The sequence below is a fragment of the Sinocyclocheilus rhinocerous genome, unplaced genomic scaffold (genome assembly GCF_001515625.1).
Source record: "Sinocyclocheilus rhinocerous isolate Xijiao unplaced genomic scaffold, SAMN03320098_v1.1 scaffold314, whole genome shotgun sequence".
Taxonomy (NCBI): Eukaryota; Metazoa; Chordata; class Actinopteri; order Cypriniformes; family Cyprinidae; genus Sinocyclocheilus; species Sinocyclocheilus rhinocerous.
The window spans coordinates 1,779,381-1,805,061 of NW_015630021.1; the positions used below are offsets into that span (position 1 = coordinate 1,779,381).

At 36.8% G+C, this 25,681-nt stretch overlaps 1 protein-coding gene across 1 annotated transcript in view; it reads right to left on the reverse strand.

Annotated features, from left to right (window-relative positions):
• Nucleotides 1–25,681, reverse strand: part of LOC107739541 (fibrocystin-L-like) — a 40,330-nt gene that overhangs the window by 12,231 nt on the left and 2,418 nt on the right. The window contains exons 2-47 of the mRNA XM_016551690.1: nucleotides 24,749–24,826; nucleotides 24,496–24,640; nucleotides 23,736–23,847; nucleotides 23,575–23,632; nucleotides 23,390–23,483; nucleotides 23,233–23,286; nucleotides 23,078–23,151; nucleotides 22,953–22,995; nucleotides 22,788–22,858; nucleotides 22,582–22,692; nucleotides 22,273–22,362; nucleotides 21,370–21,635; nucleotides 21,103–21,194; nucleotides 20,802–20,961; nucleotides 20,489–20,624; nucleotides 20,197–20,340; nucleotides 18,917–19,071; nucleotides 18,663–18,773; nucleotides 18,333–18,491; nucleotides 18,082–18,200; nucleotides 17,775–17,938; nucleotides 17,344–17,510; nucleotides 16,974–17,109; nucleotides 16,571–16,725; nucleotides 15,763–15,885; nucleotides 15,073–15,178; nucleotides 14,872–14,979; nucleotides 14,167–14,331; nucleotides 13,708–13,829; nucleotides 13,267–13,399; nucleotides 11,511–11,703; nucleotides 11,179–11,321; nucleotides 10,924–11,028; nucleotides 9,723–9,911; nucleotides 8,446–8,616; nucleotides 8,103–8,314; nucleotides 6,815–7,790; nucleotides 6,128–6,376; nucleotides 4,605–4,754; nucleotides 4,192–4,366; nucleotides 3,273–3,429; nucleotides 3,021–3,177; nucleotides 2,728–2,937; nucleotides 1,693–1,822; nucleotides 718–959; nucleotides 420–556 (exon numbers count right to left, since the gene is read on the reverse strand). Of these exons, the coding sequence (XP_016407176.1) occupies nucleotides 420–556; nucleotides 718–959; nucleotides 1,693–1,822; nucleotides 2,728–2,937; nucleotides 3,021–3,177; nucleotides 3,273–3,429; nucleotides 4,192–4,366; nucleotides 4,605–4,754; nucleotides 6,128–6,376; nucleotides 6,815–7,790; nucleotides 8,103–8,314; nucleotides 8,446–8,616; nucleotides 9,723–9,911; nucleotides 10,924–11,028; nucleotides 11,179–11,321; nucleotides 11,511–11,703; nucleotides 13,267–13,399; nucleotides 13,708–13,829; nucleotides 14,167–14,331; nucleotides 14,872–14,979; nucleotides 15,073–15,178; nucleotides 15,763–15,885; nucleotides 16,571–16,725; nucleotides 16,974–17,109; nucleotides 17,344–17,510; nucleotides 17,775–17,938; nucleotides 18,082–18,200; nucleotides 18,333–18,491; nucleotides 18,663–18,773; nucleotides 18,917–19,071; nucleotides 20,197–20,340; nucleotides 20,489–20,624; nucleotides 20,802–20,961; nucleotides 21,103–21,194; nucleotides 21,370–21,635; nucleotides 22,273–22,362; nucleotides 22,582–22,692; nucleotides 22,788–22,858; nucleotides 22,953–22,995; nucleotides 23,078–23,151; nucleotides 23,233–23,286; nucleotides 23,390–23,483; nucleotides 23,575–23,632; nucleotides 23,736–23,847; nucleotides 24,496–24,640; nucleotides 24,749–24,826 (7,247 nt within the window). The remainder of the gene's footprint in view (nucleotides 1–419; nucleotides 557–717; nucleotides 960–1,692; nucleotides 1,823–2,727; nucleotides 2,938–3,020; nucleotides 3,178–3,272; nucleotides 3,430–4,191; nucleotides 4,367–4,604; nucleotides 4,755–6,127; nucleotides 6,377–6,814; nucleotides 7,791–8,102; nucleotides 8,315–8,445; nucleotides 8,617–9,722; nucleotides 9,912–10,923; nucleotides 11,029–11,178; nucleotides 11,322–11,510; nucleotides 11,704–13,266; nucleotides 13,400–13,707; nucleotides 13,830–14,166; nucleotides 14,332–14,871; nucleotides 14,980–15,072; nucleotides 15,179–15,762; nucleotides 15,886–16,570; nucleotides 16,726–16,973; nucleotides 17,110–17,343; nucleotides 17,511–17,774; nucleotides 17,939–18,081; nucleotides 18,201–18,332; nucleotides 18,492–18,662; nucleotides 18,774–18,916; nucleotides 19,072–20,196; nucleotides 20,341–20,488; nucleotides 20,625–20,801; nucleotides 20,962–21,102; nucleotides 21,195–21,369; nucleotides 21,636–22,272; nucleotides 22,363–22,581; nucleotides 22,693–22,787; nucleotides 22,859–22,952; nucleotides 22,996–23,077; nucleotides 23,152–23,232; nucleotides 23,287–23,389; nucleotides 23,484–23,574; nucleotides 23,633–23,735; nucleotides 23,848–24,495; nucleotides 24,641–24,748; nucleotides 24,827–25,681) is intronic.

The following is a 25,681-nucleotide window of genomic DNA, read 5'->3' on the forward strand; positions in this document are numbered from 1 at the left end:
TAGTTCATCCAAAAATGATCATTTACTCACCCTCATGTCATTACAAACGTGGTACTTCCAAAATATCTTACAAAAGATATTTTGAAGAATGTTGGTAACCAAATGGTTTTGGGTCCCTTTGATTTCCATTGTATGGACAAAAAATACTATGAAAGTCAGAGGGACTTGAATTTGGAACTACTTGAGACAACACAAGCCATTCACATGCTTTGTAGGCTCTTGTAGACCTGAAACTGTTCAGTTACCAACATTCTTCAAAATATCTTCTTTTGCATTCCACAGAAGAAAAAAATGCAAACAGGTTTGGAAGGACATGAGGGTGAGTAAATGATGACAGAATTTTACATTTGGGTGTACTATGCCTTTAAAAGCTCCAAGAATTTTGAAACATATGTTTTTGAAACAAAATGAACATTTACCTCAACATATTCAATTCTGCCAATTGCCAGATTTTGGTTTGGTTGTGGTGCGTGGAACATGATGCAACCACCAAACTGGTCACTTCCTACTTCTTCTCCAAACCTACCCTGGAAACAAGTCTGGGTAGCAAATTCCCCTGTAAGCCAAAAAGTATACTGAGCCATGTGTTCGATAAAAGTCAATAAAATTTACAATGACTTTCACATGACTTTGATGAATGTTAAGGAATTGACATGATTGTGTGTGTGACATGATTGTCTGTCTTTCCATCCACAGCTGAGGAAGCAACATCCAAACCTGTGTTGAATCCATCAGGGCAAGCTTCAATCTGATCGTTCCACTCCACATTGTTGGATCCACGGACAACAATGTTTCTGGTAAGAAGGCCCACCTCTGCTCTCGCTTCAAAAACTGTCCCATCAGGCAGTGTGACAGACACACCCAGATGAGTGTATTTCAGCGGTTCGGTCAGAGTGAGGGTCCTTCTGTCAGATGAAACTGAGGCAATTCTCCTCAACTCATTCTCTCTCTGACTGTGTCTGTGGATTCCATCAAAACAACATATTTTACATTATTAGCAACAGTATTGACATCTTATATCATTTTTTTGCATAATTATTAGCATATTTGTATAGCATTTATTATTCGAGGGCTGTCTGGAAAGTATTGAGCCATGTGATATGAAAAATAGAGACATTTACCGAAGAAGATACAAGATACAAGAAACATTGTACATCAGACAATGACGCCTCAGTCATTTTCAAAGGTGATTTTAGTTTTGGGAAAAGCCAGAAGTTGTACGGTGCCAAATCTAGGCTGTAGGGGGGCTGGGTCACCTAGGTGATTTGATGTTTTGCAAAAAAAATCTGCACGAGGCGTGATGCAAGGGCAAGCGCATTGTCGTTATGAAGCTGACAATCACCCATAGCTGTGGCCGTTTTCGTTGCATTGCATCTCTCATCTCGTATTTTTCATATCACATGGCTAGATACTTTCTGGACAGCCTTTGTATACATTCTGAGTTAAACAATAAGTTTATAATTTTCTATTTTCTCCTTCTAAAAATGTTTATAAATTATAGTTTTGTTTTGTTTTTCTTAAATCAAATGAATTGTTTTTGGTACCACTTCATAGAGAACTATTGCACTGTTTTTCATTTCTTTGGCCCTTGTTTCTACACAGATTTAGTTCAGTTTCTGTAACAAGTCAGTGGCTTCAGTTAAATCAACCTGAAACAGAGTTTCGCTGTAGGTTTGGGTGGTGCATCTATACCTGTGTCCTGTGGAAGCGATGACAATTTCGTCGCCAGCCTTCCAGGTGACGGCATCCATGAGTGTCAGCGTGTTAGAACCACTTTGTGTAGTCTGGGAAAGGCGAGTCCATGGAATAGGGACAGGGATTCCTGGAGAAGCAAGATTGTAGTTAAGCCCTGAACAAAATCTCTCACTGCAGGGGAGTGATTACGCACTATGGTGTCTGTATCAGGGAAATTTAGCACTTTTGTGAAGCCTTTCTGATTTAACTGAGCTTAATGTAGGTCATCTCTATTTTTGTGAAGATTGTGTTTCTGACTTTGTGACCTTTTAGATGCAAATTTTCCAGTAGCTCTGAGATTTGTCACTTTATTCAATTTACAGACAAAAAAAAGTAATAATAATCAGGTACATGTGTTCAATATTTCTGAGTATGCATTTTTCAAATTATTTAATATTTGCACTACAGTTCCAAAATTTGGGGTCTGTAAGATTTTTGAAAGAAATCTCTTATGCTCAGCATCACAATTGCTCTTATTGAACACAAACACAGAAAAAATTGTGAAATATTATTACAGTTTAAAAATAACTATTTTAATATATTTTAAAATGTAATTTATTCCTCTGATGGCAATGCTGAATTTTCAGCAGCCATTACACCAGACTTCCGTGTCACATGATCCTGCAGAATCATGCTAATGTGTTGATTTGCTGCTCAAGAAACATTTCTTATCATTATCAAATTTGGAAATTTGTGATGCTTAATATTTTTTGTGGAAACTGAGAATTTTTTTTCAAGATTCTTTGATGAATAGAAAGTTCAAAAGAACAACATTTATTTGAAATAGAATTCTTTTGTAACATTATAAATGTCTTAGAAACTGTCACTTTTCATCAATATAATGCATTCTTGCTGAATACAGTATTATTTACTTTAAACGCTGAACGGTGCTGTATATTAAATAAAAATATCTATTTATTTTATGTATTTTGATAAATAATATCATAATTTACTAAAAATTAATTTGAAGTGTTGTTTATTTGTAGTACATACCATGCAGATCCAACACCCCCTCTCTGACAGCCAGGGTCTTGGTGCCATAGACAGGAAGTTCTGTAGAACGCAGGTGTCCATGCAGTGTGATGATGGCCTTGTGCTGGAAGGGCGCCTGCTCTGTTCCGATCTGCAGAGCTCCACCATCTGTGATCAGAATATTCTCTGCCTGCAGCTCAATGTCTGCCTCGTCAAAAATCAGTCGCCCGCCTAAATAGAAAACAGACATTCACAGAACTGTGAGTGTGTCAAGGCTTTGTTAATAAAGATAGTATTTGCCTAAATGAGCATACCTTGGATAAGGAGCATCTTAAGAACTGGTGTGCTGATGTCCAGGAGGATGGTCTGGCCCGCAGTGATTACAGCAAACATGCCCTCCTCAGGAGGGGAGAGACCACCCCATGTATAAGGAGATGACCACACGTCAATGTAGAAGAAGGAATTATTATCCTGAGAGAGAGGAGAGATATTCCAAACAGATAAATAAATTTTATTTATTGTTATTATAATTATTCTTATAATAACTGTATTTGTGTCACGTTTACCATTCGGGCAATTCCTCTGTTCCCCAGCTGGACGCGCACTTGAGTTTCTTGGGATCTGGGCTGAGCGTTGGTCACACAGATGATTTGCGACTCACTGGCTGACTGGACATCGCAGACAGATCCCGCAATTGTGACGGAGACTTCATTGACATTTGAGCTACAGGTGAGACAGGGAAAAGAAAAGTCAGAGAAACTGAGAAATTCTGTCATCATTTCTTCATCCGAATGAGGCTTATATCTCTTAGGACATAATACTGACAGTATTTTTTTGTTCTTTTAGAGCTAGAGCGCACTTTGTCAACATTCACTTTCAATGTTTAGGAATGTTTAGTTGCTCTGAGCTTAACGTCGCTTTTGGTATTAGAGGTTGGAAATTACATGAGAGTGAATAAATTATGACAGAATTTTGTGGTTCAATTATTGTTTTAACACACAGATAAAAATTTTAATTGTATTGACCAGGGTTATTATCGTTAACTAAAACTATTAAAAAAAAATTTTGTTAATTGAATTAAAGCTAAAATAAAATGACACAGACTTATTATATTACTCAAACTAAATGAAAAATGAAAATTAAAGTTGAAACACCAAAATTAAATAAAAACTAAAAATTAAATAAAGATAAACCTAAATACCAATATGAATAAATAAAATGACAAAAGCACGTAAAAAAATTTTTTAAATGAGAAAATACTTAAAAAAAAATATATATATTATAAACTATAATAGTGCATACTATAAATAATATATACTATAAATAATATTTTAGTCTATAATACTAAAATAATGCAGGTATTGACTGTGCAATGCATAGAAATGTTTTACTGAGTAACAGTAATGCCACAGAGAACACTGTGTATTGAAGCGTGATTGAAGGACAATCAGTTTCAGTACAATGCAGTTCTGGTGTGTTCTGCACCTAAAACCTGAGCCGGTAATCGTGAGTCTGGTGCCTCCAGCGGTTCCCCCTCTGCGTGGTGTCACGTCGGTGATAACAGGGGTCAAAGAAGACCTGTAAGTGTAGCTGTTGGTGAGATTGACCGCATCGCCTCCGTTCATCACTATGACTGTGCAGGCCCGCTCTGCTTCAGTTCCTGTAAGAGACAAACGCGGTCATTAAGATGCAGTCCAGCAGGACTTTATTTCAGTTCTATTCATCTGTGACCTGGTGGTCTGAGCTGTCACATTTGTTAATGTCTATCAGTGACTGACTTCTGTCAGTTAAAGCATTCCTGGCTTTGCTCAGGCGTAGAAATACTTACTTTGATAGATTATGTTATGCTAACTGAACATTTCTAGACACATACGCAATACTTTTAAAATAATTCATGCCATTGTTGGGTGGGACTTCACAGTTCAGCTGGGTAGATGTGGAGTTCTGCAGGTGCACATTACACTCTCTGTTACAGATGAGGACTTTGGTGCTTTTTGGGTCGAATCCAGAACCTTGAATGGCAACAATGGCTCCTCCAGCATAACTTCCTATAGCAAAACAGAGCAAAGATATCCTGTAGTGTCTTGTATAGAATTATAGAAGTATAGAATTTTGTGACAGTGGTTCTCATCTCATTTTGATTCATGACCCAGATTTTTCATTGGACATAAAAGTTAACAAATATGTTCCTAAAATCAACCTTTATATATTTATTAATACTAGAATGAACTTCATGGTTATAACAATATGCAAAATTCTTAACATGACTGGCTGAACAGGAAGACTGATCATAAACAACAGCAGAATTGTGATTTTAAAAAAAAATATTTTATGGATTGATGCTCTTGACAGGCAATAATTTACTGTGCAAAATACAGTTCATATTCATCTTTATTTGAAAGTTCATGTTTTTTTTTTCCATGATGATGGTATGTCACACAGCCTGTCCATGTTTGCAGATAAATGTGACAGATACATTTGTGGCCAAGTATTGTAGAGCAAAATATATTAAGTGTTTTTTCTTGTTCGTTTGAGCTGGAGTTGTACTATACACTACCTTTCAAAAATTAAACTGATCAAAAGTGACAGGAAAGGCATTTGTAATGTCAACTAGTATTTCTATTTCAAATAAATGCTGTTTTTAAAACTTTCTAATCATCAAAGGATCATGTATCACAGTTTCCACAAAAATATTAAGCAGCAAAACTGTTTTCAAAATTAATAATAAGAAGAAATGATTCTTGAGCACCAAATCAGCTTATTAGAATGATTTCTGAAAGATCATGTGACACTGAAGACTGGAGTAATGATTGCTGAAAATTCAGCTTTGCCGTCACAGAAATAAATTACATTTCAAAATATATTCAAATAGAAGACAGTTATTTTAAATTATAATAATATTTAAAAATATTCCTGTTTTTACTAGATTTTTTTTTGTCAAATAAATGTAGCTTTTGTCAACATTAAAGACTTAAAAAAAAAAAAAAACTTGCTGAACCCCAATCTTTTAAACAGTAATGTATATAACTCAAAACTCTATTTGAATCAAGAAGCAAAATGCCCTATTAGAAATCTGTGATGTGTGTCATCACAACGAATACATTAACAGAGGCTATGTTTATTCTACCGTACCTTTAAGACTTATATTTAATAAATCTTAAAGGTACAGTAGCATAAACATGTTTAATTATAAGGGTCAGATAAGATACAAATTGTCATGTAAAGCTAAATTATGTTTTTGCAAGTCACCTTAAAAATAAGTATTTGATTTATTTAAATTGTATTTACTAAAAATAGCAACTTAGTATATAAACAGTTTTTTTTATGTAACTAGGGATTTAGCCTTGTCTGGTAACATTTTACATTCATAGTCTGCCAGTATTAACAAATCTTTTACCCTAAAGAAAGTATTTTTGATTACCCTCATTTGGTGTGACCCCTGTCAGCAGCAGCTCATAGGTGAAGACAGACTGGGTCAAGGCATGACCTTTGACCTGATGGTGAAACATAACCGGAAAAGTTCCTCCCGCATGTTCCCCAACATTGCACAACAACTGTGTATCTGTGACGGATGACACGCTACAAGGCACGTCATCGATCTCTAAGGAGACAAGCGCTGCATCTGAGCCAAAGCCAAAACCAGAGACGGTGATCTCTGTTCCAGGCGGACCTGCAAGGAAAGGATTATGTTTGTAGTATTACTACGATGTGTTGTGATATTCAATAGTTCAATAGTGTGCTATATATATAATCACGCTCTTGCAAACTATTCTAACTCAAACTTGTAAAATAAAGAGTTGTTGGAAGCTTAACGATGGTGACACTGAAATCATGTGACTGTGGTTTGTTTATAGCCTTCGTTTTTTCTTCTGGCAATCGTGTTTAGTCCTTAAAATTCATAAAAGTTGTATTAATTTGTATCATGATGAACAAAACGTATAAGAATCATAAACTTTTGTTGGTCCCAGAGCTGATTTTCTGCAATAATCCAAAAGCCAATGGAAAAATCGAGGTCGAGTCGAGGGAACCAGGGTGATGCTAACTTCCGGGTTTGGCCTACAAAGATATGTCATCACTGCAGCTTTCTATAGTAAATGCATGTTCATACCTGTTCTAGGACTGACGGAAGTGATGTTTGGAGTTTGCTCCCTGGAGTAGTTGAAATGTTGAGGTGGATACACAACACCAAACACCTTAATGTTCACCTGCACCTGTCCCTCTGCATGAGGAGGTGTCATGCACTTCACCGTATCTGGAGTGACATCTAAAATCCTGCAGGGGGAGTTAGCGAGCCTCACCGTTGTATTTCCCGCCACAAAGCCATTTCCTGTGATCAAGAGCGGTGTTCCTCCAGCAATACTGCCTGATGTTGGGTTGATGCTGGCTTGTGCTATGCTGGTCAGGGTGGCATCTCCTGTGGCGAGACCTTTGCTCATCACCACCACCTGTAGGACGTGTGTACCAGCGGGAAGGGCGCCAACTAAAGCCTTGATACTGCTATCGGTGACTTCTATGACTTCCAGAAGGATGTTGGCTGCAGATACCACTAGATCATCAGAATCATTCCCAAATCCACTGCCGGTGATCACAACATTGGTGGCGTTTCCACTGACTGAGTTAGGGAGCACCATAGAGACGTATGGTGAGACAGAGTCGGAATATTCAAACTTACAATCAAAACTGCATGAGGAAGAGATGGAATTGACGTAAACTACAACGTCTCCCCTGCGAGCTTCAGACGGCGAGGTATCACACACTACGTGGGAGTAGTTCATGGAAACCATGTTGCATGGAACGCCTGCTACTGTAATCAAACCGTTTGAGAAACCAGAACCAGAGATGAAGAGACGCGTGTGGCCTGTAGTGCTGCCCACCAAGGGAAAGATTAAATCGATCACTGGTAGAAGCACAAATCTGCGGTCGTACTCTTTCGGCATGGCCAGGATGGCAGTGCCAAGGTTGTTGACAAGGACAGTTACAGGTAAGGGGATGCCCACTGGTGCGCCGCTGTCAGGACTGAGCTGGCAGTTGATCTCAGTGGAGGTGCTGCTGATGACGTTACATGGATGATCTCCAACTTTGACCTTTGGTTACCAAAAAAAAAAGTTAAAATGTTTTAATCATAGACCCTTTACTTATTACAGTATATATATAGTTTTACATTAATATCAGAGACTAAATGGATCTTGTTTAAAACTATTAAGTCTCTTGTATTGTGGTCTATTTTAAAAGTTCAGTAAGTGATTTCAGGCATACAGTATTTCTAATTTCAACCACTGCAAAAAGTGTCATCTTAGTAAAAATTTGTCTGTAAGGAATCTGGGATAGTTTATGTGTGGTATTCCCAAAAATCCCTTACAGCACCTTTAATGTCATGGCCGACGACTGAAGCTCACCTCGTTTGCACAGTTAATGCTGCTAAAGCCGGATCCATTGATTTTGATGATGTCATGAGTAGTGCCATGGTCAGGCTTAATGTGGTACACAGTGGGACTGGCACAGGAAGTAAAACTGAAGTAGAGACTGTCTGACGTCTCATTAAATTCCAGCTGATCTCGGAAACAGTCAGAAGTGGCCACACATGTGGAGTTGGATGAGTTCATTTTTCCTGAAACTAAGGAGGACACAAAAGATGATTATGATGGATTTAGCTACAAATTCCTTGCCATAGCTTAAGCTGAAGTTTGTAACTTTGAGTATTTTTGACACAAAATACTTATTAAAGTGTTTCCGTTGTACCTATATTCATAGTGGCCTCTATTCCTGTCACAAACACCTGAAGCCTAACAGTGCTCTCCTCCAGTGGCATAACAGTCACCACTCCCTGAAGTGTCTTCTGGTTGCCAGAGTCGATGTAACCGCTGCTATAGTAGTAAACTCCAGGAGATGTGAAACGGTAGGCAAAAAACCCTTATGGTAAAACACAAACACGTGCACAAAGAACAGTAGGGTCAGATGGCATTACACCTCCAACTCTCACTGTCTTCTTCAGTTCCTTTACAGGAATACAAACTATTACATTTACGGCAAAAGGCATTCAACAAATTAAATGTTGTCTAACAGTAAAGTGCAAAACAGTACAGTACATTGTTTTCTACACAGGGGCTGCTGTGTAATTATGTTGGCATTATAGTTAAGTAGAGCATAGACACCTCGAGTTTATGCTTCATGGAATCTGACACTCTCACAAACCAAACGATTGTCTGCATTAGTGGTATTTTATTATATTTCCTAGACGTCCAGTCTCTAAATTGCCTTCTGGTCAGGACAAACAAAAGCCAAACACTGTTTCCTAGACAATATATTGTATGTGACATTAAAATAAAATAATGTGTATTTCACAACTTTAAAGCTGGCAGCCATTAAAAAGTAAAAGTAAGAAACACCTTAACAAATTATATGTTCAGAATTGTATCTCCCAAACTGCTCAGTTTTCCAGTGTAGAACTGCAAAATGTTTATTAAATTCAATTCACATGTGTGAATTGAATTTATCTATATTCGCATATAGATACTTTTATCATACAGAGAACAGAATAGTGCCTTCAGGCAACTAATTTGCGTCCAGGAAAAATATGTTAGACAAATAAAAAACAATAACAGTACTTGGGAATCGAATCATGAATCTGGACCATAGTTTGTTTGCATTACTCTACAATATATTTTTATAGGCAAGTAATGTGTATTTGGAAATGTCACAATTCACTTTTTATAGTATTTATATTTAATACAGTAATTTATATTTATTAATTACCTTGCATATTTATGAAAACCATCTCATTATGTAGATATTAATATTAATGAATTGTGGTTTTGATTCATTTAGTTACATAGGGTCTCTTAATAGGAACTAGAAAATGTACAACATAAGGGAAGGAGTGGTTTTCAAAATAGCATTCAGGCAAATGTTTTCACAAATAGTTTGTGTAGTTTTGTTTGTCTGCGTAATGTAAATTAGAATGAGCAGTGTTACTGCACAGGTTGTCGGATAGTAATAGTAGTAGTTGTTGTTTGTACCTTTGGCAGTTTGGGTGTCTCCACTGCTGAAAGCAATGCCATCATAGTCTGTGCTGCTTGGACTGGACACACTGAAGACCCTGTAGCCCAGACCGGACACAAAAGCTGGTGCGTCCCAGAGCCAAACCACTGTATCCCCCACTGAGGCTATTAATGCAGAGGGGCTCCAGGCGTAACCCTGACCGTACACTGAACACATATGATGTAATTAACTGTATGCAAGTACAATGCAACACGTAGTCACAAATACACATTTTGTGACAAAATACAATACCTAGGGATCCCACCATTTCATTTCTGTAACTTTATCAGACTAGATAAATCATTTTATAGATTGCATCTTAAAATTAATAATGTGTGTAAAGAAATACTTCACAACAAAGCATATTTAGAACATGTATTTGGATTGTACAACTCTCCATGACTTTTTACATGACACTTTACATTTCATTTATTTATTTCCATTACTTTTACTTCTCTTAACCTTTTAATATTTTATTTATTTCCATTACATTTCTATTACTTTAAGATGCTATTTGTCGTCCCTTTTTTGATTGCATTTTAAGATTTTATTAAAATCACTTCTCCATTAAAGATTTCATTGCCATAACATTTTCATTAAGTTTAAAGTGTATATATTTCTATGACTTTTTAAATTTTTATTGAAATTACTTTTCCATAACCTTTCAAGAGCTTATTCATTTCCAGCATTTTTCATTATGTTTTAAATTTTTATTAATTTCCTCCATTTTTTTTTTTCCCTTGCATTTTAATGACTTATGCAGGAAATTTAAACTGAATATTAAACGCATCTGAAATTCTAATTGGTAATCATCATATTAGCACAACTATTTAAAAAGCTAACATTCAAGGGGCAGCACAGAATTCCAATAGCTGTCATTCAGATTTCTTTGCAAATCTGCTAATTTAGGATTTCACTGAACTGTCTGTGCGGGACTAAATATATCTTATAGTGCTATTTGTATGCCCTTCTTTAGTAACGTCAACAAGATTTTTATAGGTCTTAAAAAGCCAAAAAAACAGTGCTGTGGAGAATCCTGCTATTTAGCTGGCAGCTCTAGTATTTGATAAGTCATTGACCTGATGAGACATTGTGCTGACAGCTATTGTTCCCCTTTCTCTGATGTATTCAGGTGTTGTGTGCATGACAGAAAAAGAGATAAAAGTGAAGAGATATTACCGGGGTGGAAACCTTGGTTAGTCACAGTGTATGTTTTATCTCTAGACTGGGTCACACACTCCAGGTGATGATCTGAAGCGGCTGTCACTCGGCATTGTCTGTCTCCTGTATGAAACCATGACTGCAGTAAATGAGCTGGAAATGATTGGTTTTGGTAAAGAGCTGTGAAAAATGTTGAATTCAAAACATTTCACAGTAAGCATGGGGAATATTTTAGGGAATGTTGTTGCATTTTTTTCTGTAGTCTTGTCTTACCCAGAGTGACATTGTTATCTGCTGCGACAGGGCTGAACCCAGAGCCGGAGATAGTGATGGTGGTTCCTCCATACAAAGACCCCAGAGATGGAGAGAAACCAGTCACCTCTAGAACATACTCTATAGTGGTTTTAACGCCAGCACTGCACACACAGAAAACAAATATTTAATCACTCTAAAAAGCTTCACTTTGGACTAAAAATGCCATTGTAAACGTGCAATTCCTTTTACAATTCTAATATTAAATTGTAGTCTTCTACAGTTGTAGCATGATATTTTGAATATGCTAGTTTGAAACCTGCTGTTATAAGGTACAGTAAGTGACATGAGACCTGGTTAAGGGGTAACCCTGGTTTCCGACTCTCACGTGGACATTGTACTCAGCTGGGGGGAGTGTGGGTAACAGGCAGGTGATGTTTTCATTGGTCCACTGCAGCAATTCGCACTCAGCCTCACCAATCAAAACAGAGCTGCCATTAGACTGCACCTCAAAATTTGTGCCCAAGATGGTGAGAATCCTGTGTCCTTTATAACAAAAAAATTCAATGAAAACAAGGTCAAATTAATTGCTGTTCCAGTAAGACTGTGAGGGGTGGGGGCAATGAGGAAGTTAGATGTGAAATTGCTGTGATTGTTCATTGTCCGAGAGTGTTTAGAGCAGCTTTTAATTGAGTTGATTGTTCTTCACTGCAGCCAAACCGGCTTTTCTGATTGCGTGACAACAGCTAAAGCCAGTGGAATTATAGCTTACACAAAAGAGCTGGAAAAACTTTTAGAAGAGTTTTGTCTGGAGGCCATATGGGGTTTACAGCCGTAACCAAGATGTAAATGCAGATCAGAACAACTGGATGGAAAGAGACACTTGACACTTCAATGTGATTTTACCTGTTTGTTTGGATCCCATGACTTTCATCTTCATTATATTGTATCAAAGAACAGAAGCTAACCAGTTTTATTTAAAAATAATTTTTAGGAAAATAATTTTTAGGGTTAATTGTATGGACAGTTTCTACTTGTCATGTCACGTACATCTTGAAACTGTAGCTTTCTGTTGCTATCAGCAGTTCAAAGGGTAAAAGTGACCAAAGGTAGATGTTTTAAAACAAAAGAAGGACACAATTTTCCCTACATGGACACTCGCAAAGTGCCAAATGTGAGTAAAAATGGTTTTAAGTAAGTCAATAAAGCTTGGCTGGTAACATTATTAAAAAAAGAGCATAAGGACCATGGTTTACACATTCTGACCCTCTCTGATCTAAGAGATGTGCCAGATTCAAATCAAAGATATACAGATGGTTGCTAAAGAAAACATGTTGTGAATCGAGTGTCTTCGTTCAACTTCCTCCTCAATGGAAAATTTACTATTAGGACTTTATCTAGAATGCGTAAAGGTGTTATTAATATAATTTAGGGCATAAGGTGTATATTATGTGTGTGTGTGTGTGTGAAACTGTAAGAATGACTTATTTATTTATTTATGTATGTATGTAGTTATTTTATTTTATTCTGTTCATTTTTTTCAAAGTTTCATAGAACGTTTCATAGAAGCTTTATGCCCAGAAAATTTTGTATTGGTAGGTTTCCAATTAAAGTTAATTTTAGACTTGCACGTACACTTATAATGGCATATAGTGAAGCACTATGTATGTTGAAGGAATTAAATCTTTATATGAATTGATCTGAATGCTCAGTGATCCTTATTTACTACTCTGCATTCTTGTGAATAAAGGTAAGATTTATTCTAAAAATAGAATATGTTCAAAAGACGGAGTATCATCTTAAAGCTTAAACTCAGATCAGAATACAATCAGCTGTTGACTGTTTGCAAACAACTACAGGGCACCAATTTTGACAATGAATAGGTATTGAAAAAATATATTTGAACATCTATCTAAAGCAATTCATGGTACTTGCCAATGTGACTGTCTGGGTCTAACATTTGCAAAGTATTACAGTTAGAAAATATCCCAGCTTCTTTAATGTTTTAAGGTCATGGGTTTAATTCCCAGGGGAATGCATGGACTTTTAAACACATCTGCACTGAATTAGGTAAAATCATCTGAAAATACATAAATGTTAATATCTTACCAAATACTGTTGTAGTTTGTGGGCTCACAGATGTGATTGAGGCGGTCAAATTGTTGCTGTATGTGAAAAAGCCATTTGATACTGCTGTCATCTCTGCCATGGTAAGTGTCACTCTCTGTTCACCTTCTGACCCCTGTGTTATACACAAAATTCATTAAAGCATAAAGGTTTGATAGGTCCATTGTCAGGTTGTAGAGGATGTGAAAGCAGGAATTTTACAATTAATTTACATTAAAAGTGCTGTAACTGTTTAGTGAATTCGCCCTGAGGAGTTCTGTTAATAATACAAATAAAATGTTATATTTAAAATGTTCATAATAACTGTTATATTCAATTACAGACTTAATTTAAAAAGGTTTCAATTAACCTTGACAAATTTAGGATTTTAAATGTGACTATTTTTTTGGGATATCTTCATGGGAAATCCAGCTTTTCACTTACAGCTGGAACTATACATCTCAGCTGGGAAAGTTCCACTTCTATAACGTTACATGGCTGAGTGCCAATGGTGACTGCGGTATCATTACTGAATCCATAGCCAGACACGGTCAGAATCGTCCCTCCTGTGAAGACATACAGAAAAAGATCAAGTAATAGTTGTAGGATATGTTGGGATAACATTGGTTAGCAGGTTTTGGACAAAGCAAAACCTGTCTTGAACATAATGTGCAAGTTCAGCTTTGTTCTTCTAATATAATCTAATAATTTTTTAATGAAAAAAAAAATCATTTAATTTTAAAAATAAGAAATGGAAGCATTTTTACTAGTGGTACCAGACTTTTGTACCCTAATGTATGGTAGATATGAAAGACATATGCAAGTGACAAATACTTCTGTACGTGTATTTATGTGTTTATTTTACACACTACTGTGTGTAAAGAAGTGTAACGCTACTTGTACCTGCCACACTTCCTGTTGTGGGGTTTATGGAGGTCACTCCTAACAGATGGGTGAAGTTAAAGCTGTTGTCATTCTGGTATTGGGCATTTCCCAGCACAGAAAAACTCAGAGAGACTGGCTGTACACCTGCACTTGCAGGACCGACCTGGCAGGTTATAGAAGAATCTGAAACACAAATAAATTATTTGATCAAATGTTTGCTTAAATAGTGCATAAAGGAAAAGTTCACTAAAACTGAAAATTATGTCATCACATCACCACTGTAAAATTGTATTATTTCTTTTGTGAAACAGAAAAGGAGTGAATAATGATTTAAATGTCTTTCTGTTTTCTCATACAAAGGAATACAGTGGAATACTTAGAATACAGTGCCACTTGTGAACCACTCGTATGATACTTTTATGGTGCTTTGCATTATTTTTAAAGCTTGAAAGCCTTTGTATCATATGTATCATAGTAACTGCATGGAAAAGCTTGACTAGTACAATACTTAATGTCTAATTGTGTGTTCCACAGAAGAAAGTCAGTCATACAGCTTTGGATCAACATGAGGGTGAGTAAATTATAGCACAATTTTCATATTTCTTAAAAATGACAAATGATGCTATGTTTTTTACATTGTTTTATCAAAAGCGATATGCCATCTGAATGCAGTATGTCACCTTAGAAAAACAGATTTTATGACTCTAATGGGTTTTGACTTACTGGTAACCTGTAGAACAGAGCATTCCACATCTCCAGTCTTTACAGTGACATTTCCACCATCAAAACCAGATCCAGTTATGGTAAGAACTGTTCCCAGACCGCTGGATCCTGAACGACAAGTTATTTCATTACTATAAACCACTAAACACCACTATGAATGGAGATGACAGCTTTTATGTGAGACTTGATCATTCACTCCACCTTGCGTAGGAGAGATCCCAGTCACTGTTGGGGTCTTTGACGGACTCCAGGTGAAACCACAATCCCCTGAACACCATGATGGGATACCGTTGATGAAAACTTCCACCTTAAAGATAACAAGCACAGGAATGTATATTTCAGATATTAGACATCCTAAAGCAGTTTCTCATCTGGTTTTGCTTCAGGATCCAGATTTTGCACAAGACATAAAATGGACATTAAGTATACATTTACATTGAGCAAAACAATGCAAAATTGTACATTCATATAACATTAAGAGTGATTCGTATTATTTTTAATGTTTACCCTTTTCAAGTGAACTTGTATCTGTAATGGATTGTACATTTTAAGTAAATTTTTTTGAACTACTGGAATAATATTAATAGGATCATGCACATTCATACTACAGGATGCACACCTGTCTGTCTGTAATAATACAACTGAACCTTTCATTCTTTGGTTTAGCCATAATCCCCTCGATCTGCAAAATCCCCTGAACAGTGAATATTCAAACAGAGCAACACAACCGGACAGGCCCTTCAGCTGACCCTCTATGGAGCATTATTGAAATCTGCACGCTACACAGCATCAGGTAACATGAGGAAAAGCCTTTAAAAACAAGCTTCATTTATATGACCAATGTTGGTCAAACACAATTACTGCAGTAAAAGCAATGAGTAAAAAATGCACCTGTGGTTTATTTGTAGGCACACGCAGAAAGTCTCCCATAATTCTCTGTTTGAAGATGCCTCCTTGCTCGATCTTGCGTGATGTCACTGAAGGGTTCACACCAACCACATTGGAAGCATTGATCTGGTTAACATTATTAAAACATGTTAATACAGCCAGGTATGAAATGAACAGTCTGAGAAAGTTAAGATATACACTACTCTTCAAAAATGTGGGTTAAAGATTTGTTAATGTTTTTGAAAAAAAGTATCTTATGCTCACCAGTGTTGCATTTATTTGATCAAAAATACAGTAAAACAGTAATATTGCTAAATATTATTACAATTTGAAATATCTGTTTTCTATTTTAATATATTTAAAAAATGAATGCAGAGCAGGATTTTCAGCATCCATTACTCCGATCTTGAGTGTCACATCAGAAATTGTTCTAATATGCTGATTTGGTGCTCGATAAGCATTTATTATTATAATTATCAATGTTGCAAACAGTTGTGCTGCTACATTTTTTTGCTCCCACTGGATAAAGTCAAGTCTGGCTCTGCTTTTTCACTCTGAAATACTTTACAATGCAGAAGAAAGATGGGTTGCAAACACCTTTTCATGCTGACTTTATATATTTGAAGTATATTTCAAAGTTTTAATTTTACGCATTAGATTTTGTAAATTATGCACATTAAATTTTTTTTAAACTAAACACTTTTATTTAAATTCACATTAGCATTTCTCATGAGCAGCTCCCCTACAAACTTGCAGTCCCCTGTTTGGGGAACCTTGGTTTATTGTACCAGCACTCTGAACTCTTTCTTGCCTTTAACAGAGGCTGATTTCCAGGGATGGTGAGCCACTGGATGTACCAGCTGTAGCCCCTACAGTCTCCAGATCTCTGCACCTGCAGCTGGCCAAGCTCTGGGATCCCCTGCAGTGAGTATTGCAGGTCCGCAGCGCTGATGTCTACTGCCAAGCCTAAGAAACACACACCGCACATACCAAATGAAAAACCAGTTAAACCTCTTGGAAGGTTGTGGTATATGTAGAAAGGAAGGTGCCGTTCACAATTTCAATAAATTAATTCCAAGATCGAAACATGATCTACAGTATCCGACAGCAAGAATCTGTTGTGCAATTACAGGAAATTCCATGTACTAACTTATTTAGTTACTTCCCGCAGCTACATAGGAAAGTAACAGGTAAACCACAGACAACATGCTTACCTTCAACACGTCGGCCAAAGAACTCAACGTCAAATGTTCCTGTAAGAGGTGGGCTGACTTTTTGAGGGCGCGTAATGGTGACGGTGGCGTTCCCTTGGCTTTGAATCAGTCGGTCCCCTGTGCTGTCTGGCATCTTCTGTTGGACAAAAATAAAGATTGAGAAAGCTTACATGGATCACTCCACTATTCAACAATTATCTGCAGGAAACAATTCAGAGACATAGCGATAAACTCAAATATCAAAGATATGACAAGAACCTATTTTGTTGTCACCCATCACTCATAATATCAGAGAGATCAGGAAGTTCCACCACTTCAAGACAGTCATTGTAGAATGAGTTTCATTTGAACTTCATGTGAACTAACTCACCTCCAGAAAGCCTATTTCAAACAGTGGGACACCAAAGCCACAGTTGTAAGGTGTGGCTGTGATCTCATAGCTGACTTGTGAAGCATTTGCTTGTTTTCTAACAAAGATGTTTGAAAAGAAATGTCCTGAACTGGCTAGAGCAGGTGGTCTTCTTCTATGGATTATAACTGAACATGTGGAGAGAGAAAATAGAAATTAATTGAAATTTAAAAGGACCACTTCAAAATAAAATAAAATAAAATAAAATATTTTTTCAAATAATAATAAAAAGGTTTTTAATAATAAAATTAATTGAAAAAAAAAACAGCTTTGCAGATACACATATAATATAATTAGCATATAAATTATCCAGTGTTTTTACATCCATGCCACTGTTTTTTTTTTTTTATTCCATAATTCATCAATTAAAATCATAACTTATTCCTATTCACCATTAGAATCCAAAGCAGTCACTTCACGTCCAAGGTGAACAGTGTCTATGAAGTAAACGGAGTCAGCGGCCACTCCATACACACTGAACTGAAGAAGTTTGTAGTTGGAGCCTATGTAGTTTGTCTGTATGGAGCCCAGGAGATCCACACACTTGTAGTTCCACCTGAGAATGACAGTGTTACTTTATACTCACAACATAATGACCTTGATATTGGTTTAATTTTGCTCTTGCATAGGTGATCAAGACAAATCCTCTAAAGGAAAGACATCAGGTAACTTTATGTTTATTCAGTAGATTAAACTTACTCATCCGTTGAATCAAATGGCACAGAGATACGTATGTTCTCCTCCCGGTAAGTATTCCCCTGGTAGCTGAACAAAATTCCCAATTCATTCACCAGACGCCCTTTGTAGGCTAAGCAGAGCTACAATAAAATAAATATACAAAATGGGATGTGTACATAAGAAATGTACTGTATGAAATGTACTCCTTGAAAAATACATAAGGAAAAATCCATTAATGAGGATGAGATTCTGAGGTGTTGGATGGTGCTTACAGTGTTGTATGTTTGAAGTGCTATTGGGCTGTATATTGTTCCTGACGCTGTAATGTCATTGGCATTGAACAGAATCTCTGGGTTCTTCAGCGACCAGCGGCCACAGAAAGCCTCTGAATCAGTGACCCGGACCCCTCTACGGCTTAGATAACCTGAAAACTGTTTCAACAAGGAGAAATCTCTACAAGCTGGACAGAAAGGTGATGTTTTCAACTTGCCAACAATGTTAGAACTTTGTCACTTAACATTTGCAAGGCTAACTTGACTTGAAATAGGTTGTTACATACATATAGAACATACATGATCATGTGCTTTTGCAGCTTTGCTTACCCCTGTGGTGGTGGTCTCATAATCTCTGAACAATTTCACATTAGTGTTCTCCATGGTTGGAATCTCTGCTGGACATTTAGCGGTGACCATCACATCTAGTGCCGAACGCACCTTTAATAAAAAAAACAGATGCAACCCATCATGCAGTAAAGGAATATTTCAAAAGAGCATTTGAAATGTTTTGTACACAATACTGTAAAAGCTAACATTTTATTCTATGTTAAATTTAAAAAATATATAAACTAAAGAAAAACCTCAGTTTCAGAAGCATTGAAAGGCAGCGGGAGGGATGGAACTCCACCCCACAGCAGTGTGAATTTCTCCAAGCTGGCCTGCCCTTTCACATCCTCACTAACTGTAATGTTCATATCTGAGTCCATGATAAAGTATTCAAGATCCTCAAAGTTACCTGAGATAATTGCAAGATTTAAGAAAACATAGCAAAATACTGTTAAATGTACCGGCAAACTTCACAAACAACATAAAAGCTCAAATAAAACACCCTAACATATAAAAAAAATATATATAAAAATATGCAATCGGATTATGGTGTTATTGTCACGAATCCGGTCTATAAACTTCCGTTCACTCACCACCAGAGGTCACCCGCTCTCCACATGGACTCTCACACTACACAGACTGTTACACATCACCCTGGACTATATTTCCCATGCTCCATTGCACTAATCACAAGCTCACCTGAAACCAATCACACACAGCTGCTGCCAATAACACACACTATATAAATCAGTCTCACACCACCATTCAACGCCGAGTGTTGTATGCGCATATCGCTAGTCAGTGATAGCTACGTTACAGAGCCTGCTTTAAGTTTACTAGTCTTAGCTTAGTTTTGCCTTGTCCATTTTCTCTGTTCTGATCACTGCCTGTGTATTTCGGATTACCCCTTCATCTCGCCCTGTTTGGCTACTGTTTACCTCTCGCCTGGATCATCGCCTGTGTTTCGGATTTACCCTTTGGATTACCCTGTTTGGACTTTGTTCGCCGGAGATCGACCCCACACCCGTTCACTGGACTATTCTTGTGTCTTGCCCTCAATATATCTGTTTGCCATCATCTGACCCTCGCCTGTTTTGACCACGTCCCTAAATAAAGCTTGTGAATGGATCCGCATGTCTCACGTCTTGTTTGCCCGTAACAGTTATGCAGTCACTTCTGAGAACATTCTTTCAACTTTTTTTTACTGTGAATTATAAAGTAACTAGTATTTTTTTTTTTTACTAACAAAAACATTATTTGAATATTGTTTTACAAAAAAAGTGCACATTGAAAATATAGTATCACCATGCCATATATTTCACAATACTTATATAATAATTTGTAGTTTACCATATACGTTATAAAGTATATATGATAAATTGATCCTTTTTTTCACTAGTATTACAAACATTTTTTACAGTTTATATTTTTACTGACATTTAGTGTAGATCTGTAAGCGGCTGTTAAAGCACATATCTCAAAGTCAGACGCCAGAGTAATCAGTCAAAGAATAGTGGTAATTTTTTAAGTTCACCTCTGTTAGAATTGAATGTCACGTTGTACAGTGCCTCAGTGTCCAGTTCTTGCTTTGTGACTGTAACACTGTCTGGTTTAATCGTCCACAAATCATTCAGAGCGTTCTGCAACTCCATCGCTGAAGCACTAACTGGGATCGGCCCTACAACACGCAAAGCAATTCCAGTACACATTACAAACATGCAAACATCTTCTAGAGGTATTGCAGAACAGTGAATGCAAAAATTAGGAGCAAGTGAAAATTGGACCTCATCAAACACACATTCATAGAGCTATGTGAAGTAATGCACCTGTTGTAAGACCTCCATATGCTAGGAAGTAGTATGTGTATTCGCAGTTGCTCAGAGAGAAGCAGTTGCTGCTGATTCTCAAAGTCTGCACCTCATTGACGGGGGTTATTGGCGTCCATCCCTCAAAGCGAACCACCTAAAATAATGAAGAATTAAAAACACACACACACACACACATACAGTACAGGTAGAGAAGCTCATATCTGAGACCTGCTGAGTTTCTGCAGTAGCAATGCAGAAAATTATTTTAAAAGGCTTCCCTCTATCTTATCCAGAAAGTATTTTCCTGAAGTGCTCCTATGAGCTCACTTACCTGCTTTTCAGGTAGTATATCATAGTATGCATTAATCTGCTGTTTCTCATTAACAGATTCTATTGTCTGCTGGGCCGTGAAAGGGCTGATCTCTTTGAAAAAGGCCACATCCACTGATGCTGCTCCTGCATACTCTTGCACTAAAATCTCAATGTAGTACCTGTAGCACATTGAAAGATGTTTCATGTGTAGAAAATTATTTTAGATCCAAGACTGGGATATACTGTAGAAAAAAGACTAATAGAGAGCATACATTTATGGCCTTTTGCTCATTATGTATTATTTGAAAAACTTCACTTACGGTTTTCCCTTCTCCAAGCGCATGACCTCCGACCTTTGGGTGTTATAGCTGAAGAAACTACTTGTATAGGAAGAGTGATGTGCAATCTTGACCTGAATATAAAAAAATGTGTGATTAAGTTTAATAAAAGGAAAATATTACATTGCATTTTATACAAATATTGCATGTATTATATGCTTGTAAGTTACTAACCTCTACTTAATTGCTTGCATTGATAACTACTGAAATTATGAAATGGTTTTATTGATTTTACTGTCATTCAGATACCTTATCCTTGGGAAGACCTGTCTTGCTGAAATATAACTGGCACCGATCGACGGCTTTGATTCGGAAATGGTAGTTGTCGGTCTCCATCGGAACAAAGAACCCACTCAGTCGTACCACAAAGTTATCAATTTCAGCGGGCCAAACATAGGACAGCGAATCCACCCACTGGACGGAATATCCAGACCTACTGGAATTATAACTCAGGACATCCTCTAGAAGGTTTGGACTGGAGTTTTTCCACATCTCCATTTTAAATCCTCTGCCACCTACAAACACAATTTAACCATTGTCCATTCAAGGCCAATACTTTTATCAGACTCATTTTAAATGTGTAATTTCATAAATAGTATATGAAAGAGACCAGGTCTTGTTGTCAAACCCTTTACTTTAGTAAATGTTTTTCAGGGAAGGTTCTTTTTTCGATTTCTGTAAAGTGTCTTAAAGTCTTGGCTACAGAAAGCTATTGAACATGTCCACCATTATTGGCCAAGAAAAAGATGCTGTTCTAGATTAAATTTATAGATATAAATAAAATACATTTGATATAATAGTTATATATAATAGTTATGTAACATTTATTTATTTATAGATGTAATCACGTCAATTTGTTTAGTTTAGATGGATTTATGGCATGATCAAAGAAAGCAATACAAAGGAATTGTTAAAACTCCAGTCATCTTGGTGTCAAACAAGTGATGGGCTCTGATATGCAGTGTTATTCTGAGAAGTCAGCTATGAATCATGGTCTTGGTTGAGATAACGTGACACAGCAGCAATGACAGAGTTCGATGTTCCTGCGTGTGAAATGCAGAATTACACTGTCGTGCAAACAATGACTATGGAAAAATTGTTACAGAAATATAATGTCACCATAAAAGATCTGATATCAGATAAGGTTCTCACCAGGAAACACTGTCATATTGGTTCTTTCATAACTAGGAGTTATGCAGATAATCCTCTCATTTGATATGCTCTGAACCTGACACTCACGACCTAAGGAAAAAAAAACATTATAAATTTATTTAACATTTAAAATTAATTTTAAATAATAAATAAAAATAAAAATAAATTTGACATGTACAAATATATTTTAATTATTTTATATGTATATATTTAATTTATATATGTATTTAATATTTATAATTATTCATTTTATATATATATATATATATATATATATATAAATATATACTATATACATTTTATATATACCTCCTACTAAGACCATAGCTGGCTTGTCAGTCTCATCAAAGTAGCGCCCCTGAATGGTCAGTAATGTGCCACCAAATACACTGCCCTCAGAAGGAGATACTCCTGTCACCTCTGAAAAAGACCAACACAGTTTGAGTTTTTCAAAAATATCTGATTTTGTATGCAATCGCATGTTGTATTATTTAAGGAGAATAAATTGTTCACACCTGCATATGTTTGGAACATGGCAAGTTTGTTCAGTGCTGATATGCTGAAAACCCCGAAGTCTGGCAAGCTCCTGAAAAAAGAAAATATGTATTTTGTGTGCTTTTCTGTCAACAGCATACTTTTATGAACAATTTTGTGTAAAGTAAAATCAAACTTCTTCTGACCTCCCAAAATCACTGTCGAGAATGTAACTGAGGTTGTGATGCCCTGAAAACCAAGGCAACGACATTTAATCCAGCAAAAATCTAAAATGAATGAATCATTCTTGAACATCTTGACGTGTCCTCACCAACATATGTTCCAGTCATTTTACAGCTCATATATCCCCATTGGCTGTTATCAGAATCCAAATAGAGGCCATACCTGAAAAAAAAAAAGAGTGTGTGGAAGGTGCATGCATATTTAATTAACATTTTCTTCTGTTTGAAATTGAAAAATACTTACTTTTCATCTGAATTGGGTTTCAGAAGTTCACAAGGCATCCCTCCCATGTACGCTCTGTTCAAAGAAAACACATTAAAACAAGCACTCCGTATCTCAAGACACAGAACAGATTTATCATTCAGTTACATTTTCAATTGTGTATTAAATAGTTCCAGACCTTAAAAATCTCACAGCCATGCCACTGGAACTTTTGTCCGTGCTGCTTCCATACACGTCAGTATAGATTCTTCCCCGCAGTGTCACCACAGTCCCTAAAGTTCATTCATTTTTTTATATAATGAAAGGTGTCATTTTTATAAACCAAAGCGGCAAAGAGTAATTATAAAAACGAAACAAACTCACCTGGGGGGCCTGAGAGCGGGCGGATACTTTGAATGCTGGGTGTACGGAATATACGGGGCTGTAAAAGCAGTTTTTGTAAATATATTGTAACATTTTACAGAGAAGATAGGATGTTTTATATGTTTATGTTTTAGTAAGCAGCACAATGAAGTCCATCTTACATAGAACATGCACCAGTAATAATACCACTGGTATCCATTACAAATGCGACTTAAAGGAATTGGCATGCCGTCCACGCTGACCCGCACCTCATAGTCATCCTCTGGCAGGGCTCTAAACATGAGGCAGTATAAAGTTTTCTTTGAGAATCACACGCTGTCAACATTGTTATACATGTTATACATAAAAAATATGATAACTTAGAACAGCACTGAATAAAAGTTCATGCAGAAATTATAATGTCCACATTTTCAAATTGCACAAATAAGATTTGAGAGCTGCGGGACGGGGATGGTTTTCAGTGAATAAAATATTTAAATTTTGGACTGTTTCTCATACATATCTTGTATGAGTTCAGAAAACTTTAGCACACAAACCAAATGGACTGCTCTTGTGGCCATTTTATTGATTGGATATTCTTCAAAATGCCTGCTTTTGTGTTCCACAGAAGAAAACAAGTCTTTTAGGTTTGGAACTACATGAAAAAGACTGAATTTCTCCCAAAGGTAATGTAGTCTAAACATTTCCTGATCCTGAGGTTGATTGAGGGAAGTTCATCTAATTATTTCACTTCTCCTCAGTTTTATAAATTAGTCAAAATTTACATTCATACATTAATATATAGCCCTGATCTCCCCTATATGGTATTCACATATGAGTATGTTAAAAATCTTATTAGAAGGAGCACTGACTTAATACAGTGCAATGACTACAGTCAACATAAAAGAAGACTAGAATAAGGTAATGTGATTCATTGCTTACCTTGTATAACAGGTGATCTGAGTGGAGTGAGTGGAGTCTCTCTCGACGTCACAGGGAACAGATCTGGTGCGGGACACCAGGGTCACAGTGTTGCCAAATTTTGGGTCATTGGCATTTAGATTAAACTGACTGGCTTGAGCAAAACCTGAGAAAACAAATCACGAGACTTTTTAAAGAATAAAGCCAAAATGTGCTAAATCAGAACAGAATGTTGGGATTCATTTAAGAGCATATTGTTGACTTTTTTTAATACCTTGACCCTCTATGGTCAGTCTCGTTCCGCCATTGAGGCTTCCGTAATTTGGGGTCACTTTGTTGACACGCTGCGCTCCTGTCAGGACGGAGATAGTAGGACAGTCACTAAAATCTATTGTATCATGCTTTTAGGATGACAACCAGCGGCGCCTGCAGGTGTACGGCTGTACTGTGCGTACATGAGCGCTCTGACTGAGAAAAATGATCCCTGCGAATATTTCAGCAGTTATTTCCTAATTAGCTATGTCCCATATTTCTGTCAAATGAACCAGCGATGCCAAACATTCGTGATGTGATCATTCAGTTTCTTTTGAGTCAGTTCTCTCTTTTCGGTGAACTGGCCGAACGCGTTTGGACCATTCTCTCAAAGCCTTCTCCTGGCCACAGGTCTTAAATTAACGAAGGCTTGAGGCAAAAATACCTCCAAATTGGACAAAAAAAATGCCCCTGCACAACTAGCTAAATCTATTACGGCTGTCGCGAATAAAGTTAAATGAAAAGTGTTGATTTCGGCATTCCATTTAGATCTGATCATATAGCCTTAGCCCTTTAAGCATCATATTTCTTTTTACGCTCTTTTTACAGCGTTGCGCATTATAACCAATCACACACGATTCTGTTGAGGTTATGAATGCATTGACCAATCAGAAGCGTCCAGATGAGTCATCGCTGAAGCGCTGGAATTTTGTTCAGTGCGAGTGCTCATTGACTGAATTCTGCTTTCTCCTGAATTTTCTCATCATAAACAGCAAAGTGCAGATGCACGTATGCAGGGCCGCATTAAGACCGCACTGGGCCCCGGGGCTATGACTTACTGCAGGGCCCCCCATCACAATAATTATATATATATATAGGGTACAACGGGGCTAAAAGCCCACCTTAAGAAAAAATGTGCCATTCACTGCGCCTAAAATGTATAATTGCAGAAAAA